At 41.8% G+C, this 19552-nt stretch overlaps 2 protein-coding genes across 3 annotated transcripts in view; one reads left to right on the forward strand and one right to left on the reverse strand.

Annotated features, from left to right (window-relative positions):
- Positions 1-19124, forward strand: part of atp7b (ATPase copper transporting beta) — a 37820-nt gene extending 18696 nt beyond the window's left edge. Inside the window, exons 5-20 of the mRNA XM_037696491.1 lie at positions 5078-5151; positions 7309-7492; positions 10440-10673; positions 12024-12115; positions 12190-12317; positions 12393-12547; positions 12623-12757; positions 12830-13024; positions 13228-13410; positions 14203-14362; positions 14475-14615; positions 16668-16810; positions 16877-17080; positions 18200-18317; positions 18394-18496; positions 18897-19124. Of these exons, the coding sequence (XP_037552419.1) occupies positions 5078-5151; positions 7309-7492; positions 10440-10673; positions 12024-12115; positions 12190-12317; positions 12393-12547; positions 12623-12757; positions 12830-13024; positions 13228-13410; positions 14203-14362; positions 14475-14615; positions 16668-16810; positions 16877-17080; positions 18200-18317; positions 18394-18496; positions 18897-19062 (2415 nt within the window). The 3' untranslated portion in view covers positions 19063-19124. The remainder of the gene's footprint in view (positions 1-5077; positions 5152-7308; positions 7493-10439; positions 10674-12023; positions 12116-12189; positions 12318-12392; positions 12548-12622; positions 12758-12829; positions 13025-13227; positions 13411-14202; positions 14363-14474; positions 14616-16667; positions 16811-16876; positions 17081-18199; positions 18318-18393; positions 18497-18896) is intronic.
- LOC119428805 lies at positions 849-3883 on the reverse strand. Of its 2 annotated transcripts, XM_037696490.1 has the most exons (6): positions 3664-3883; positions 2603-2797; positions 2439-2518; positions 2084-2138; positions 1609-1871; positions 849-1182 (listed from the first exon to the last, which is right to left on the reverse strand). In XM_037696490.1, the coding sequence occupies exons 1-6, from the start codon at positions 3760-3762 to the stop codon at positions 966-968; spliced, it is 909 nt and encodes a 302-aa protein (XP_037552418.1). In that variant the 5' UTR covers positions 3763-3883; the 3' UTR covers positions 849-965. The 2 variants fall into 2 exon arrangements, with proteins under 2 accessions (XP_037552418.1, XP_037552417.1); XM_037696489.1 differs by having other exon boundaries at positions 849-1871.
- Positions 19125-19552: the final 428 nt, after the last annotated feature.

The following is a 19552-nucleotide window of genomic DNA, read 5'->3' on the forward strand; positions in this document are numbered from 1 at the left end:
ACACACACACACACACACACACAATGAGAATGCTGGTTTTGAACTAACATTTAAATAATTTTCTGTCCAGAAACTGCTGCCAATAGATGAGCTTTTTCTTTTCCTCTCCTACCTGTCTACTGGATGTACCCAGAGGGAACTGGGCCATCGATTTAACATCCACAGAGCAACAGTCAGCCGCATTATTGTGACATGGGCCAACTTCCTGTACTGCTTATTGGGCTCAATTTGTGTGTGGATGTCTCCTGCAGCTGTGAGTTCCAGTCTTCCACAGGATTTTGATGGCCGCTACAGTGACACACAAGTTATCCTGGACTGTACAGAACTACGGTGTCAAACACCTTCATCCCTGCTCCTCCAGAGTGAAGTCTTCTCCACCTACAAATCCCACTGTACCTTTAAGGCCATGGTGGGCATGTCTCCTCACGGAGCCCTGACATTTGTGTCAGCACTGTTTGAGGGTTCCATGAGTGACAAGGAAGTGTTCCGTCAATCAGGGATTACATCACTCTTGACACTGGACATGGCCATCATGGTGGACAAGGGATTCTTGGTGGATGATCTCGTACCTGGGACTGTTCATCGTCCTGCCTTCCTCTCCAAGAGGGCCCAAATGTCAGAGGTCGACGTTTTGAAGACCCAGTCCATTGCCCGTTTGAGGGTGCATGTTGAGAGGTTAATAAGAAGAGTTAAAGAAAATAAACTCTTTGATTCCACTATCCCTCTCTCCATTGCAGGAAGCATAAACCAAATTTTTACAGTTGCCTGTCTCCTGTCAAATTACCAAAATGGACCTTTGGTCAGGAAATGGAGATATGAAGTTTGACAGAAAAGCTGATGGCACAGTCTTGAAGAAACAGAAAATGCTGTCATTTACTTACATTGACATTGTCTTACATTTGTAAATAGATATTCATGATGGAAATATTTTGAAACAAATTTGTACATTTGATTTGATCAAACTCCTAATTTAGACATTTCTGCAGGTAAACATAGAAAAAATATCTGTCTACTTTGTGTTTGATTGAATCCATCACATTAGTGTCTGCATAAATTCTTTGAATAAGAATATCTTCCTCAGCTGAGACAACAAAATCACACCAGTTCATCCCAGTTATTAGCATCTGCCCCTGAACCTGCCAATAGTAAACATGAGTTTTTTTTAGTTCCAATTTGCCTGACTTCATTTGGAGATATGGACAGTCAACATAACTTTTCACATTTGGACACTTAATCTCAATCAGCCCGAACTGACATGGCTCAGAAGGATCAAAGATCAATCCGTCTGGAGATGCCCCTAGCCAAGGAGCATCAGGGTGAATCACAAATCCACAGGGATAGTGGTTGACTCTTTTAATTTGACAATATTCCCAGATAGCATCTGCCTCTAATTCAAGCCCTCTCTTCATAGCTGCAGTCTGATAGGTCCCTTGCAGCAGACGATTTGCCAGATCTTCCTCAGATTTATCTTGAACCTGGCAGATCTCCCTGAAGCGGGAGGCAGTCAACCTATGCCTCCTTAGCTGATGCCATTCAGGACATGTACTCTGTGCTCTGGTAGCACATTCAAATTTATTCACCATGTCCCAGGTGACCTCCATACTTTTAAGGTGTAGCTGTTGTGGTTCAGAACAAACAAACATGCTTTTTGATGGCTGTAGGTGGTAGTTCTTAAGAGGCAGAGATGGGCGGGGTGGTGCAGCATGGAAGGACATGTCTCTCTTTGCTGTTGCTGGCTGTTGGTAGGACAGAGGACTTCCAGCCTGAACTTTGCCAAGGGCAGAGTCAACAAGGGGAAATTCATGGCTGATTCCCATGCTGCAGATCATTGGTGCATCAGCTGCTGCAAAATCTTCATACACCTCGGAAACCTGGGAAAGTGAAAACAATTATTTCAATAAAATGTAAAATACATGTATATCAACTAATTTTAAGCCCTCAAAAATTCTACACTTTACAAAGAGACAGCACTTGAAAATAAAATTATTCAATACACCGGTAAGTCTACAACTCTTTGTTAGTACATTGTAGCCTACTGTTAATTTCATTTTTATTTATCAGTAATTTAAATACAACTACTTACTCTAAGGACAGAAAGGTCCGGCAAATCCCCACTAAGGCCTTTGTAGAGTGTGCTCCTGTGTATAAAAATAAGAAAAGAACATGAGTCAAAAATAGAATACCCACCTGCATTTCGTTCAGATATGAAACATAAAATAATAGTGTTTTTCAAGCCTGGTCCTCAAGGCACACTGTCCTGCATGTTTGAGATTTGTCCCTGCTTAAACACAGCTCATTTCAGTTGGTAACTGATTAACAACTGTATCAGCTGTGTTAATGCAGGGAAATCTATAAAGCATGCAGAGCAGTGTGCCTTGAGGACCAGGGTTGAGAAACACTGTTGTAATACATCAGAATTTTTATTGATTTTTTTTTACCTTACACCCTCTGTTGTTGCTCCACTCTTCGGTTTAGCAGACAGCACAGTCATCTTGTCCACGGGGCCAGGTTTTATACCCTATTCAGTTATCCATGACACAGTTACAAGTTATACGGCAAGAAAATGTAATAAATTGAGTCTATTATTGAAGAGAAAACTTACTAAAGTTCTGGGCTTGTGCCACTGCTGTTCTCCTTCTGTACAGCTTAGTACAGGGGGGACCACTGACAGTTTCAGCTCAGAATAATGTGCTGACTGGAACAGCAAAGCCACACAGTGGTTGCATAATGCTGCACCAGCAACACACGTACAGCTGTGGTGAATCAGCTCCACAGGACACGAGTCTTTCAGGACCACCTGCATAAGAATGTCATAGTAAGAACTTATTATCTTAGCTTGGTCACTCATCAGCCATTCTTTCATGATGCAATCTTGCTTCCCAAATATTTTTTTATAACTAATGTCATAGAACCATAGTATCATGTTATGTGATTATATATTTAGTTTGGAGTATGTTCTATGAAGGTCAAGAGTAGTGTAATACAATTATCACAAGATTACATCTTAAATGAATGGATGAGATAAAGATAACTTGATTTCAAAACACTTTTAACCCAGAGGAGACCCGCTAGGTAAAAATACCTGGATAATGTTACAGAGACTGTGAGTGTATTCTTTAGATTTAAGTAAAACTAATATGCATGAATTACCAAATTAACACTGGGTTAAAAGTAACACATAACAACCATAAAAGAAGAACAATGCATGCAGCAAATAACCAAATGGGGACAAGCAAGGCCAAACTCACGTGTTAATATTCATCAAATAGCCAATTCCATTTTATTTTTATTTAAGAATTAATTACCACCTTAGCTAAATCCCCATTAACATTAGGAACGTCGGGTTACTGAACCAACAATCTTAAAACTGTCATCTGAACAATCCTATCTTCACCCTACACTTAAACTGTGAGGTTTTTCATTTTTCTTCATGGACCTGTGACACAGAGCCCTGACAACGACTTCACCTGTGTCCTGATTTTTGCTAGAAACTGAGAAGAGCAGAATGTTAGTAGAATGATCACAAAATATGAGCCTTTTGTTTAAGTGTGGAAAACCTGTTTCTATAACGTGAGTATACACAAAAATGGTCGTGTTGCTAATAGCCTAACGTTAGCTGCAAACAGTTAGCAACATCACAACGATCAAACTAACGTTACTTACCCTCGTAGTTGTGCAGGTATCTTGAGATATACAATTTAAATCCCTTGTTACGTTTGCTTGTCGGAGCAGGGGACCAGCCATCAACAATACGATGAACATCGCTGATATTTATCTTGGGCAGCTCTTGTAAACATCTAGAAAACGCCATTTTCACCGAGACCGGGGATTAGACCGGAAACTGGAATGCCGACATCCGGTCAAAGGGGAAGTGATTCAGGACGCATGTGCACAGAGCCTATTCAGCAAAAAATGTGCTCTCTCCCCTTCCTTCTGGGAATTTAAGCTTCTTTCTGATTTTTTTAGCTACTTGGTTTTTTGCTAATTTCAGCTTTTTTCAGATAATTTCCACTTCTTTGTGCTCATTTCTGCGTATTTTAGCCTAATGGGGTAAACATGTTCTTTCTGCTTTCTTCTGCTAATTTAAGCTGGCTCTATCTTTTCAGCTACCTTTTTAGCATTTCAGCTGCAAATTTCAGCTGCAAATAAATTCACGTTTTTTATGGTAATTTCTGCTACTTTCAGCCTAATAAACTTCTTTATAGTAATTTCAGCTCGTTATGTGCCTTTCAGTTTTTTCTGCTAGTTTCAGCTTTTTCTGCTACTATTTTAATTTATGTTAAATTTAGCCTTTTCAGCTAATTCCACATTTTTTAAGCTCATTTTAGCTCTTTCCACTTCCTTCTGGTAGTTTAAGCTTCTTTTTGCCTTTTCAGCTATTTTTCAGCTTTTTTTTTTTTTTTTTTTGCTAGTTAATTTCATCTTTCATTTGCTGATTTCCTCATTTTTGTGCTAATTTCTGCTTTTTAAACCTAATTCAGAAAATGTGTTCTTTCTGCTTTCTTCTGCTAATTTAAGCTTACTCTAACTTTTTAGCATTTCTAGCTAATTTCAGCTGCTTTCAAATAATTTCAAGTTTTTGGTGGTAATTTCTGCTACTTTCAGCCTAATAAACTTATTTATATTAATTTCAGCTTATTAAATGCCTTTCAGTTTTTATTTTGGCTAGTTTCAGCTTTTTCTGCTACTATTTAACTGTTTTATGTTAAATTTAGCTTTCTCAGCTAATTTTTCCTTTTTTAACAGCTCATTTTAGCTCTTTTTTACTTCCTTCTGGTACTTTAAGCTTATTTCTGCCATTTCAGCTACTTTCAGCTATTGTTTATGCTTATTTATGCTTTTTAAACCTATTTCAGCAAATATGTGTTCTTTCTGCTTTCTTCTGCTAACTTAGGCTTGCTCTTCCATTTCAGCTACATTTTAGCATGTTTTGTAGCTAATTTTAGCTGTTTTTAACAAGTTCTTCTGCAATACGCATTCACACTGCATTTTCGCAGGAAATGCGATGTCTCTAGTTTAAAGTTGTTTCATGTCTGACCTTGTTTACATATGTGATGGGACGTGCTTTTCACCGCAGAGCCTTGGATTTGAGGCCAGTCTGGAGAAGGCCGGGATCAAGAACAACCTGGATCACTCGGAAGAAATTCGACAGCAAGTATCTGTTGTAAACTTTTTAAATGTAGATCTATAAACAAAGAGATGAGAGTCCTGGTCTAGACCTTGCTCACATCTACAACTAGAGATCTGAAAACATTGGGTTGGTTTGTGAACTGTCAATAAAAACAAGATGCAATGGTTTGCACATCTCATAAACCCATATTTTATCGACAGCGGGACAAAGTATCAAATCTTCAAACTAAGACATTCATTTATTCAAAGAAGGTAATTTTGAAGTTGATGGCAGCAAGACATCTTAAAAAGTTGTTTCAGTCCATGTTAACGTGAAGCCTCTCTTCTTGGATCGTCAGTCTGTAAACGTCTAGACCTGAAGAGACCAGCTGCCAGAGGTTTTAGAGGGTCTGATTCAACAGATTTGCTTTTCTCCATTGGTTACTCCTTTTTACATTTGTAAGCTATCCACGCCACTAATGCACCCCCATACCGTCAGAGAGGCCGACTTTTGAACTGTGTGTTGATAACAGGCCGGATGGTCCCGCTACAGAGTCTGGGACATCTGTGGTGTCTATAACGAATTTCAAGTTTTCATTTGTCTGACCTCAGAACAGTTTTCCACTTTGTCTCAGTTCATTTAAAATCAGCTTTGGTCCAAAGAAGACGCCAGTGTTTTGAATGGTTGTCACACATGGCTTCTTCTTTGTATGATAGAGCTTTAACAAGCATTGATGAATGGAAAGGTGAGCTGTGTTTACAGACAGTGGTTTGTGGAAGAGTCCCTGAGTCCATGCAGTGATGTCCAGAACAGATTCAGATCTGTTTTGAACGCAGTGGATCCCGAGGGCTCGAAGATCATGAACATCTAATGAACTTTCATTCTTTTCCTTTGAGCCCAGAGATTTCTACAGATTCTTGAAATATTTTCATGATATTATGAACTGTAGGTAAAGTCTTTATACATTTCTTTTGAGGAACATTATTCTGAAGTTCTATTTTTAGACAGTGTTTCAGACCGATGAACCTCTGCCCATCTTTACTTCTAAGAGATTTAAAATGCTCGTTTTACACCCGGTACTTTTACTGACCCTTTGACGGTTAAACTAAGTTGCTAAATGTTCTTCCAGTTGTTATTTTTTTAAATTAATGCTACATACTTTCATAGCTTTTGTTGCCATTAGCCCAAATTTTGAGATGTGTTGCTGCAATCAAATTCAAAATCATAAAAAAAAATACATAAAGGTCATTTTTAACACTTGATACGTTTACTATTGACAAGGTTTAGGTTTTTAGATTCAGGTAAACAGTCGAACAACAAGAAGGGTTAAAAAAGTTCATTATAATGCAGCTGCTGGTGGGGGGGTCAGGATCCAATGCTGGGGCTAATCTGCAGAGATATGAAAGTTGATGGACTGAGTATTTCTGAGAACGAGATGGTGAACAGAAAAACAGCCGCTAACCTCAAGCAGATGATGTGGGGGGCCACCTGTAGAAGCTGCTGGGTAAGATGGCGTCACTGGATAATGAGCAGCTTCAGTGGAGAGCTGTGGTTAATGTGGTCAGGGGGTTAATCCAAAAGAGAGGTCTAAGAGTCGGGGTTAGGCACGGGGAGTCAGAGATCCAGAAACAAATCCAAAAGGTAATCTGTGATTCGAGGGCGATAGGCCAGAAGGTGTAATCGGTAACAAGATGAGAGCGGCAAAACCAGACAGGGAGCGGGGGTTTCCAAAAGGAGGCGTGAGGTCGAGATGAGAGGATCAAACAAGACTGTGGATAAAGTGCCTGGACATCTACTTCCGAAAGGGGTTCGATAATCTGGCAGAGGGAAGTGGTGAGAGGGGTTCTTAAATATGGCCAGGAACATGAGTGCATGCTCATGAGCTGCGGGTGAAGAGTGGGCGTGGCAGAATGACAGAGAGGCAGAAACATGAAAACTATCACGTGTTTCTGTGAATAAAATGTTTGAGATTTGCAAATCATTGCATTGTTTATTTATTTATTTACGTTTTACACACCAACCCAACATGTTAACAACTCTGGAGTTGACACTTCCTTCAGGGATCAGACTGACAGAAGATGAGTCCAACTAAACCAAACTCCACCCCAGCTGGGATTCAACCCATAATCCCCAGTTTAGGCGGCCAGTGTCTCATCTAATAATCAATGAAAATGTTCCTCGTATTTTCTCTCCTCCAGGTGGAAGAACTCCTTCCTGCTCAGCCTTGTTTTCGGCCTGCCCGTCATGGGCCTCATGATCTACATGATGGTGATGGACAGCCAGCACAAAGAACATGGAGGCTCCATGCCTGAGGAGCAGAACATCCTGCCAGGCCTTTCCCTCCTCAACCTGGCCTTTTTCCTGCTCTGTACACCTGTGCAGGTAGAAAAGAACAACGTGTGAATCTATTAATACTAGAACATTTCATGAACCACTGGATAATTGTTAAACTCTCAGAAGGAAGTTGGAACACTCATTGGAAGTACTTAACTAATTACATTTTGGAGTCAACCTAGTTTAAGATGTTCATGCTCCATGTACAAAATCCAACAACGTTCAGTCAGGTCATCTGGACGGTTTATTTTTATTTTTTTGTTGTTGTGATGTTTCGTCCTTTATCCAAAGGACTTCATCAGTCTGAGGAGCCACAACAAACTCGGTTCAATAAGCAGCACACTCACATAGTGAACCAACCGGTTTGCTGGTAATAAGTTTGTTGTGGTACCTCTGACTGATGAAGTCCTTTGGATAAAGGACGAAACATCACAACAACAAAAAAATAAAAAAGAATCATGATGACCTGACTGAACGTTGTTAGATTTTCTACCTGGATTATTGAGCATGAACTTTGATGTTTTGAACCACTTTAGCTATCACTGCCTCCGAGGAGTCGACAGGGGAGAGGGCAGGCCCCAGAAACCATCTTATCACCAGCAAACTGATATGTGAGTGTGCTGCTTGTGAGACTGAGTTTGTTGTGGCTCCTCGGACTGATGAAGTCCTTTGGATGAAGGATGAAACGTCTCAACAAAAAAACAAACAAAAAAGTTGTAACTGTCCAGATGACCTCACTGAACTTTTGTTGGATTAGTTCAGTGCTTCTCAATTATTTGCTGTTACCCCCCCCCCCCACACACACACACACTATCCACTGCGACTGTAAATAGTATCATTTGTCTATAAAATTGTTCTAAGTACACCTCTGCCTAACACTGTGTCCTTATTAACATTAAAGGAAAAATAATATAGATCAACTTACAACAAAGAATAACTTTATTAATATTGTTTTTTAGTTTGTAACATAAACTAATTAAAGTGTGTCAATTTGCCTGAAAAAAAAAAACTTAAATCTTTATTTAAACTGTAAACATTTTTGACCATTTGATACTGAAAAAGAACAAATATAATCAATAAATAATAATACATTCAAATTGATCAGCACCATTTTAACTCATGAGTGCTATATAAAACACTTTGACCTAAAAAAAAAAAAAAAGAATAAAACCATTTTTACTGATTTTTTTTTAATCAAAATGAGGACGTCAGGATCAATGAGCACACTCATCGATAAAACTAAAAAATGTTATCAATGCGAAAGAGGAAAGAGGGGGCAGGTAACCCTCCCGCTTTGAGTTTACTCTTTGTTGCATGCGCACTGTGAGTGATGTCCAGAGCGCATGGACATAAAACACATGCAGCGGAGGTGTCAGAGTTTATGTCTCGGCAACAGAGGGGAGTGACACGGTTCATGCATGGCTCCCAAAACGACAAGGCAGTCATGTTTGTTCACTTCACCACTTGCTCAAGCTGAGATCGGATGCTTCCCTCCCTCCCTCTCCGCTCTGCTGCTCTGTCTGTCTGTGAAACTGCTTCTGAGACTCGGAGACTCTCTTGCATTTCTTCCGAACCATAATTATGGACTTGTTCTGACCAGTTGGTCCCTCAACTCAATTTACAACATTTCTTCAAGAGAAGACAGGCTTTGGGCGAGCCGATTTACCCTGTTGGCACGTACGCAGCTGGATATCTCATCGACTGGAAGACTTGATGATGTGTCTATCCCTGCTGCCATCTGTGGATTTTTAGGGACGCGTATTTAATTGGATTCACGATAACTGGTTCCTGCTTTTTGGATTCAGCTGATCCTGGTTTTTATCTACAATCAAGGAAGTCGCCAGCAGCAAATTTGGACCCGATCATGCTGCTTGCCTTTATGATGGTTTGGTTTCATGTCTCGAGTACCCGGACTCAAATGCTTTGGGCTGAATGGATCAGATCTTGGGGATTTTTACTCAGACATGTTCCATCGGTGTGGTCATGTTATTTTGGACATTTCGGAACCGAGTGGACCAAACACAGACTCAAGGTTGATGTCATTAAGTTCTGCCTGTCTCCAAAACAACTGTGTGTTTATCTAAATTTTGTTCGCCTTGGTGTCCTTGAAGGCCATCTTATCTAAAGTCACCTGGAGAAAATGTGATCTGACGCTCACCACCCCCTCCCTGAGGAATTTCCAACTGATAACCAGATGAAACCCCACTGAAAAAACTTTGTGACATCATTTCGAGACTCTGGATTCTCAGGGGTTATTCTTGGCCATTCCTCGACATACCTCGAGAATGTTTATGGATCTCACCGGAGGACATTGACTGATTACAGTGACCTCGAGAGCATCTGTAGACGTTGTTGACCGCTCTCGTCTCTTCCTTCTTCCTGCTCTGCAGAATGTCTACGTAAATATGTGCTTGTTTGTGCGAGGTGTTTTTTCAGTATTAGGGGTTTTTCTCAGCCAAGAAAAAAGTCTGATAGGAATTTTTTTCGCCTCCAACTACTACATGTGTCCAGTTAACCACTGTTTTTGTCTGTCCAAACAGGTCTCACTTGTAAATGAGTCTTTGAGGCTCAATGCGATTTATCTGTTTAAATAAAGGTTGAATGAATAACTTTATTATTAGTCAGTCTGAGAGATACGTGCAAACAGCTGCTGGAACGCACGCGACAAAATGAGAATGGTGAAAGAAAAAAAAAAAAAGTTCCCTGGGTCACATACGCCCTCCCCTGGCATTGCCCCGGGCCCCCCAGGGGGGCGCGTCCCACTATTTGAGAAGGACTGGACTAGTTTAAGATGGCCATCACAGCTAAATAACCTTAAAAATGACAAAAAATGGGTATAATTCTGTCAATTTCACAGATATTCTTTTAAAATATGCTGTAGTAATAGCTGAGAGGTATCCCCGTCATTTAAACACTTCTCATCTTAAGATTCTTCATTTAAAACCGTGGCAAAAAGGGTTACTAAATATTAGTTTTCTAAAAATTCTCTGTGCAGATCTTTGGAGGACGGTACTTCTACATCCAGGCATATCGCTCAATAAAACACCGCACCGCCAACATGGACGTCCTGATCGTGTTGGCCACCTCCATCGCCTACATCTACTCCTGTGTGGTCCTCATCGTCGCCATGGCAGAGCGAGCCGACCAGAGTCCCGTCACGTTTTTCGACACTCCGCCAATGCTCTTTGTGTTTATAGCTCTGGGCCGATGGCTGGAACACGTTGCAAAGGTAGACGTCTTCATCATGATGTGGAGTCCAAACTGTTCATCTGTGTTTGGACATGGAATTTCTCTCTTTATTTTGGGGTGAAAGAGATCAAAATGCAAATTTTTTGGGTTTATTTTGGAGACATTAACTTTGTGAATAGTGGCACCGCAGAGTGTTCTTCCACATAGCTGATTTGAATACGTTATTTTGAACCAGTCTGTCTGATGGAAAGTGTTAAGATGGTATATTTCATTTCTTCTTTAATGTCATTTAAATAAAACTAGCATCCAGTCTGAGGTAGTTAAGGGACAAAATTCTTCGTCAGTCACTGTACCTGTTGGAAACAATTTTACTGAACGGTCATGGTATAATACTGTACATGTACCATTACAGCTCTGGTATACAGTATGTACTTTGTACATCTCCATCTCCATCTACTACCGGGTCGCAGATGCAACAGGTCCAGGAGAGAAACCTATGCATTTCTCGCCTCAGCAGTACTCTCCAGGTCCTCCTGGAGGATTCTAAGGTTTTCCCAGGCCAGAGAACATACTTTGTATATGTAATCCCTATAGAGACTTCTGGATCTGCTCTGGGGCCTCTTTCCAGTTTAACTAGCCCGTGAAACCTCCTAAAGGAGGCGTCTAGGAGGCATAAAAAGACTATCAGGACAGCAGGCAAGGGAGGATCCCTGACTGTGCCGATTCCTGGTGGCATAAACAAGCACTATAGGGACAGCATGTATGTGTACACACAAAATAATGTTGATATAGTATGTAGTATACAGACTCAAATGCTTTTGGCAGGATGGCTCAGATCTCAGGGTTACTCTCAGGCATGGTCCATTGGTATGGCCATTTAATTTGGACGTTTCGGAACTGAGTGCACCGACACAGACTCAAGGTAGATGTCACTAAAGTTAAGCCTGTCCCCAAAACAATCATGTTTATTTGAATTCGGCTCCCTGACTAGCCTTGACAGGCCATCTTATCTTAATTCGCCTGGAAGTTTTGTAAACGTTTAATGCTCTGCCCCTTTTCCCCTCCCACCGAGGACGTCTACAGACCAATCAGAGGGGCTCAGACTCTTTTGATTATATTCTGACGTCGTCCTTGGCTGTCCTCTGCACCCCCACGAGAGTGTACGGAGCTCTCCAGAGGGAACTATTTGAACTGAGCGATTTTATCTGAACTCTGCAGTGCCCCTGTGTGTTGTCTCTGGACATGCTCACCGCCCTTGTGTCCCCACCCCCCTGTGGAATGTCAGCATCATTAAGTGCTGGTCTTGCAAGGTTTTTTTTTTCATCATGTTGTTAACCCATCAGGAATGAATGTCTTCCTCACTGAGTCAGTCTTGTTTCCACATTTTCAGAGTAAAACCTCAGAAGCTTTGGCCAAACTTGTGTCTCTACAAGCCACTCATGCCACTGTGGTCACTCTGGGACCCGACCACTCCATCGTCAGGTAAAACAAACCGAATGAACGCTCGCAGAGTTGCGGTGCTACAGCGTAGCGCTGAATGTGTTTGTGCGTCTCAGCGAGGAGCAGGTGGTGGCGGAGCTGGTCCAAAGGGGCGACATCATTAAGGTCGCCCCAGGAGGAAAGTTTCCTGTGGATGGGAAGGTGACTGAGGGAAACTCCATGGCAGATGAGTCCCTGATCACAGGTAGCTGAAAGAAAGATGCTGCAAGGTCGTGTTTGTCAATTTCTTACTATTGAGACCTTTACCTCTCTCCATCAGGTGAGCCGATGCCTGTTAGTAAGAAGGTGGGTAGTCTGGTGATTGCGGGCTCCATTAATGCTCATGGTGCTCTGATGGTGGAGGCCACTCACGTTGGCGCTGAAACCACTCTGTCTCAGATAGTGAAACTGGTGGAAGAAGCACAAACTTCAAAAGTAGGTAATAGTTTTGTTTATAAACCAGTTAAAAAAAAAACAGATTTTTGTGAAACCTCTGTCATTTTTGTCCAGGCTCCCATTCAGCAGTTTGCAGACAGGCTCAGCGGATACTTCGTTCCCTTCATCATCCTCGTTTCGTTGCTGACGCTGGTGGCCTGGTTGGCCGTGGGGTTTGTTGACTTTGACATCGTGAGGGAGAACTTCCCGGTAGGTCCGATCTGCCGAGCACCTTCACAGGAAGCAGCTCTGGCGAAGTTCTGACTGTCGGCCACCTCACAGGGTTACAACCAGAACATCTCCAAGGCCGAAGTCATCGTCCGCTTCGCCTTCCAGGCGTCCATCACTGTTCTGGCCATCGCCTGCCCCTGCTCTCTGGGGCTGGCGACCCCGACAGCTGTAATGGTTGGCACTGGGGTTGGAGCTCAGAACGGGATCTTGATTAAAGGAGGCGAGCCGCTGGAAATGGCACACAAGGCAAAACACTTTGCATCCTCATTTACATTGGATGAAAGAAAAAAAATCTAATTAATCTTCATAAATGGTAAAATAAGCAATACCGTGGTGTTTTACGGTTGTTTTTTCTCCTGGTGGACAGATTTTGCTATTATCTTGATTCAAATGTGTGTATACGAAGGTCTTACACAAATTCTTTCTGATTATCCTCCTGTTTGTCTCAGATCAACGTAGTGATGTTCGACAAGACCGGCACCATTACAAATGGCGTGCCGCAGGTGACCCGTGTGCTGGTGTTGTGGGACCTGGCCCGCATGCCCCTAAGAAAGGTCCTGGCATTAGTTGGAACTGCTGAGGCCAGCAGCGAGCACCCGCTGGGCACAGCAGTCGCCAAATACTGCAAAGATGTAAGAATCCTGTTGGAGTTCAGCCTTCAGTCAGCTGTCAGCAAGTCAAAAAGCCAAAAAAAAAAACCAGCCAAAGAAATGGCCGGTTCTGCTGAAGCAGAATGCTAGCTAAAAGCTGAAAAACACAGGCTGAAAAGCTAAATAAAGCAAAAAATACCACCTTAAAATCGAAACAAGCAAAAAACATTAACTAAAGGAGGGAAAAAGTCTAAACCCTAGCTAAAAGCTAATTAAAGCAAAATGCTAGCTACAAGCCAATGAAAGCAAGACACTTGTTAAAAGTTAAAAGATACACAATTCTGGCTAAAAGAAATATTATGCAAGATTAAAGCTAAAAGAATCTAAATGTTATCTAAAAAAATAAAAAGGCAAAAACACTAGCTATAAGCCAAAAGTAGCTAAAAACACTAGTTAAAGCAAAATGCTAGCTAAAAGTCATTTTCATCTTAATTTTCTACCTCTTCTCTGTATTTGGGTCACGGAGGCTAGAGGTAACGAAACGAAACCCAGACCATAACTGTCCCAGATTACCACTGGTGTCCACCAGCAGGTCCTGTGGTCGCCGCCCTGACGGGCACCAGTGACTTTCAGGCTAAGCTAAAGCTAAAGGCCAAAATTTTCTAAATGCTAACTACAAGTCAAAAGTAGCAAAATGCATCAAAACACAAATTTTCAGTTAACTGAAGGACATGTAAGGCTAAAATATCACAAAGGGAGCAGAAGTATTTATAGTGGAAAACAAAGAGTAAAAATGCTGACTCACCGTTCATACAGTGATCGTGCACCCAACAGGAGCTGGGCTCGGATGTTCTGGGACTCTGCAAGGACTTCCAGACAGTTCCCGGCTGTGGGATCAGCTGTCGGGTGTCCAACGTGGAGCATCTTCTGCCGCCGAGTGACGAGGGTTTCCTTTTATCTGGGGGAAGCACTGGAAACGGGCCGCTCTCTGCAGGTGGGTCTACCTGTCCACCACCTTCCATGAGTTTTTTTTTAATACCTTTATGATGGAACCAATGTTGGATTGAACGTGTAAATATGTGTGATTCATTTCTTCCTGTGTCCAGCTAAGGGTGTATCTTACTCCGTCCTGATCGGGAACAGGGAGTGGATGAGGAGGAACGGTCACCACATCACAGCAGACGTTGATGCTGCCATGTCGAGCCACGAGACGAAAGGACAAACCGCCATACTGGTGTCAATAGATGGTGAGGACCAAATAACAAACTCTGATTAACAGACCGTGCGTATGTCAGCCTTTGATCGGTCAAAACTCTGCTTATTACAGCGGATTTAAAAAGTCTACACATGTCAAAAGGCAGCTTATATGTGATGCATAAAAAAATGTCACAAGCGCTCATGCAACCCCATACCATCAGTGATGCAGGCTTCTGAACGGAGCGTTGATAGCAACTTGGGCTATCCTTGTCCTCTCTGGTCCGGATGACATGGCGTCCCAGTTTTCCATAAAGAACTTCAAATCGTGACTCATCTGACCACAGAACAGTCTTCCACTTTGCCACACTCCATTTTAAATTACCCCTGGCCCAGTGCAAACGTTTGAGCTTGCTTAGAAATGGCTTCCTCTTTGCACTGTAGAGTTTCAGCTGGCAACGGCGGATGGCACGGTGGATTGTGTTCACTGACAATGCTTTCTGGAAGTATTCCTGAGCCCATTCTGTTATTTCCTTGACAGTGGCATTCCTGTTTGAGGTGCAGTGACGTTTAAGGGCACGGAGATCACGAGCATCCAGTAGAGTTTTACGGCCTTGACCCTTACGCACAGCAATTGTTCCAGATTCTCTGAATCTTTTGATGATGTTCTGCACGATTGATGATGATAACTTAAAAGTCTTTGCTATTTTACGCTGGGTAACACCATTCTGGTATTGCTGCACTTTCTTTCTGTGCAACAATGGTGGAATTGGTGATCCTCTTACCATCTTGGCTTCTGAGAGACACTGACACTCTGAGAAGCTCTTTTTATACCCAATCATGTTGTCAATTGACCTAATTAGTGTTAATTGGTCTTCTAGCTGTTTGTTATATGCTCAATTTCCTTTTTCCAGCCACTTATTGCTACTTGTCCCAACTTTTTTGGGATTTGTTGACACTGTGAAATTTTGAATCAACATATTTTTCCTTTAAAATGTTACATTTACTCAGATTAAACTTTTGATCTGTCATCTATGTTATATTACGAATAAAATATTGACATTTGCCATCTCCACATCATTGCATTCAGTTTTTATTCACAATTTGTTTAGTGTCCCAACTTTTTTGGAATCCGGTTTGTATGACAATACGATTTTTCTGTATCACAAAATCTGTCACGATACGATTTCAATTCTATTCTATTCACAAGTCTGTGGTCGATATATTGCGATATCAAATGCCCATCTCATTTACATATAAATTAACAAAAACAATTCAAACATGATTTAACCATTTTATTTCTGTTATTACAGGCACCAGGCATTTAAATAAAAAAACATTTTTTTCTTAATACATGCAAAAATAAAAATAAATGCCTTGTTCAGTATAGTCTCACATTTCTCATGTTTAATTCATTAGTTCATTTTTTAAACCAGTTAGCTTAAAAGTGTCCTGATTACCTTTCACTTATAAAGAAACAAAAATAGATATTGAGCTTACATAACCTGGCTATCAATACCGTGTTTCTGACACAGATGTGCCTTGGGAATTTCAAAATAAAAGCATATTTTAAAGATGACGATATGAATTAATGTTTTAGTTTTGCCATGAAATAATTGAATCATTAATCAATATATCAATTAAATCGATGTATTGTTACACCCCTACTGTATATGCAGGCTCAAATCAGCTCCTCTCTGAGCAGACAGAAGACTCTCTGACCTCACACACATGGTTCAACATTAATTTAACATTAGTTAGTGATAAACATTCATAACATTTACCTAAATTCCCCTGACATTGCGGTCACTCTCAGAGTACGTGTTATGGATGACTTTCAGCTACTACTGCATAAAATGTTTACTCAAAATTTGTAGAAAATTAAAAGATTTGTAATCATTTTTGTCTTTGCAAAGGTTTATTAGCTAACAGACATAAAAGTACAATGGATAGTATAAAATTGATCCGTTCTGTGACGCTTCAGAAGGCCAGATGGCTTGATGTTGCGGACTTGATTTGGTCTATGGCCCAGCAGTTGAGACATTAAAACACAGTAAAATCTTTACCTCATTTAAACCTGTTCGTTTCGGGTGTGTTTTCTGTAGGGGTTCTGTGTGCCATGCTGGCCATTGCAGACACAGTGAAAACAGAATCGGCACTAGCGGTGCACACTCTCAAAAGCATGGGGCTTGAAGTGGTCATGATTACCGGAGACAACAGGCGCACGGCCAAAGCCATTGCAGCACAGGTAAAACTATGAACCAAAGGCACCGAGGTGTCGTCACATGAAGTGAAAGGTGGTGTTTGACTGCAGGTGGGGATCAGAAAGGTGTTTGCTGAGGTGCTGCCATCGCATAAGGTGGCAAAGGTTCAGGAGCTGCAGAAGCAAGGCATTCGAGTGGCCATGGTGGGAGACGGTATCAACGACTCGCCTGCCCTGGCCTGCGCTGACGTCGGCATCGCTATCGGCACCGGCACAGATGTGGCCATCGAAGCTGCCGACATCGTCCTGATCCGAGTAAGTGATGCTGCAGGGACGTGGTTTTTACCATTGGAGCCGACCACTTTAATAAAGAAGGACAAAGCGTCTCATACCAAAGTTCCACCTACACATTCCCCTAACCCGCTAACGGGCCAATAGTCACAGCGTAAAGTGACACTTTCCTTAAAGCCTCAAAAAGCTCATTAATCTAAATATATTTTTAAAATAAATGCATGTTTGAACAAACAGCAGTATGGTAAGAACATTTTAAATTAATAAAAATAAACAACAAAAGAGTTTATTTGAATTCTATCCTTGTTTAGTCAGAAAAGATGCCTTTGCTTTACAAAGAGGGGCGGAGCTTAAAATTTGAACTGGAACTAGCCACTAGGGGGCGCTGGTTCTTTGTGGCTTCAACTACCAGCTTTTTGCTGCCTCTCTAGTAGAGTTGCATTCAGGCCCAAAAAATCCGACCCAACTCGGCCCCAGCCCGTTGCCATCATTTCCGAACTCCATCCGACCTGACGAATTAACAGTAATTACAGGTCCGAACCCGGAAAAAATCCCAACATTTTTAGTTAAGCTTTGACTGCTTATATAGTTATTAACAGTCGGCGGACATGTGCGGCTGAGGGGGCAGAAGATCAGAGCTGAGGTGGTATTTGTCCTTTCATGGCTGTCAAAGCGCATTAAATCCTTGCTTCTGCATTATTCAGACATGGACCATGCTCTGACATGTCAGATATTTTGGGATCTCACCTATTTGGGTTGTCAGCCGCTCGCTTCCACTGAGTGCAGCGGCTGAATGAATGTCCATTTGGGGTTTGATGGATCGCTGCCTATGAATATAGTCCCATCTGAAGCTTAACTGAACTTTTTTTTTTACCTCTTTCAATGCCGGTCAGCGCGCAGTCAAATGGCCGCGTGCAAATGGCCGCGTGCAAATGGTAATTGTATGGCAAGCCATGTTGCCATACAAGTGAATCGTCAGCAACGCACGTCCGCTGACACTATCAAAAGCCCGACACCGGCCCGCACATTAAGAACATTATTATGACCCGGCCTTGCCCAAATCTGGGTCAGGCCAGGCTGTTGGGTTAGAAATGACAGCTCTACTATCTAGTGATAATCCGTCACGGGTTTCTCCCTCCGCAGAACGACCTGCTGGACGTGGTGGCGAGCATCGAGCTGTCCAAGAAGACGGTACGAAGGATCAGGATCAACTTCGTCTTCGCCCTCATCTACAACCTGTTGGGGATTCCAGTCGCTGCAGGTGAGGAGTCGCCCTTTATTGCCGAAGTAGCCGTTAGACGGAGCCTTCGTGATATCTTCTCCCGTGGTGCCTCCAGGTGTGTTTTTGCCCACCGGTCTCGTCCTGCAGCCTTGGATGGGCTCGGCAGCGATGGCCGCCTCGTCTGTGTCTGTGGTTCTGTCTTCTCTGCTGCTCAGGATGTGAGTCGCACAAAATATCTTTTACCGTACGGGTTATTCACAGAGAGTGGTTCGACATGAGGCCTTGAAAATAGTAGAAAACATTTTCAAGTGAAACATTACAGAACAGCAACAGAGTCCAAATGTATTAACCTAATATTTTGTATATTTGTGCTTTGTAAAATCTCTGTTTTAGGTTTTAAGAATTTTTACTTTTACATAAATTAATTTTTTTCACTTTATCTATTTTTAAATATTTATTCACCATCAGCATCTTAGTACGTTTTACAAACATGGAGCTAAAATTTGGTGTGGTACGGCTTTTATTGTGAACAAAAATTCTACCGTTGTACCTTTTGAATTGTTCGACGACTCGTTCGATTTGAGATTAGAGTCAAAACCCCTCCGATGATCTCTGCAGGTATAAGAAGACCTCGGTGGAGCTGTACGAGGCTCGAGCCCGCGGCCAAACGAGGAGCCTTCGCCTGTCTCAGATCAGCACACATCTGGGCAGCTCGGTTCTCCCCAACGCAGGCCGAGACCAGCTGGGCCAGAACACCGCAGCCTGGCCCGGGTCGGTCTGTTAGTCCTGGAGCAGGACTGCCCCTAGTTCCTGGATCAACCGGACTTTAACGTGCTGTAAAGAATAAAGACGAACACTTTTTTTTAATCCGTTTACAGTTTCAAGACTGCTTGTGTTGAAAAAAATAAAAAATACAATGTACTTATGTAAGAAAAATAATGCTGCATAAAAATTTAAATAAATATTTTATTTTAATGAAAGCAATTGATAGACATTGAATTTTTTTAAAATCCGGTGATTCTTAAACTTTCACCTACTAAAAAGTAAAAACCGTTGTTTTGAGCTTCGCTAAAAAACAAACTAAAAGCGTTTGTTTTAGGCCTTCAGAGGTTCTAATAAAACACGAGTCAGTACGGGAAAAAAATTAACCCGGTTTTCACTTAAAGCCTCCCGTGTTGTTAAAAATAGAGGTGAATAAGAGGGAGAGCGCTTCAGGACCCGTCAGGAATAATTAATGAGACGCGTTAATCAAACAGCGTCACGGATTCTATAGT

This window comes from Nematolebias whitei, chromosome 23, assembly GCF_014905685.2.
Source record: "Nematolebias whitei isolate Nwh7 chromosome 23, NemWhi1, whole genome shotgun sequence".
Lineage (NCBI taxonomy): Eukaryota > Metazoa > Chordata > Actinopteri > Cyprinodontiformes > Rivulidae > Nematolebias > Nematolebias whitei.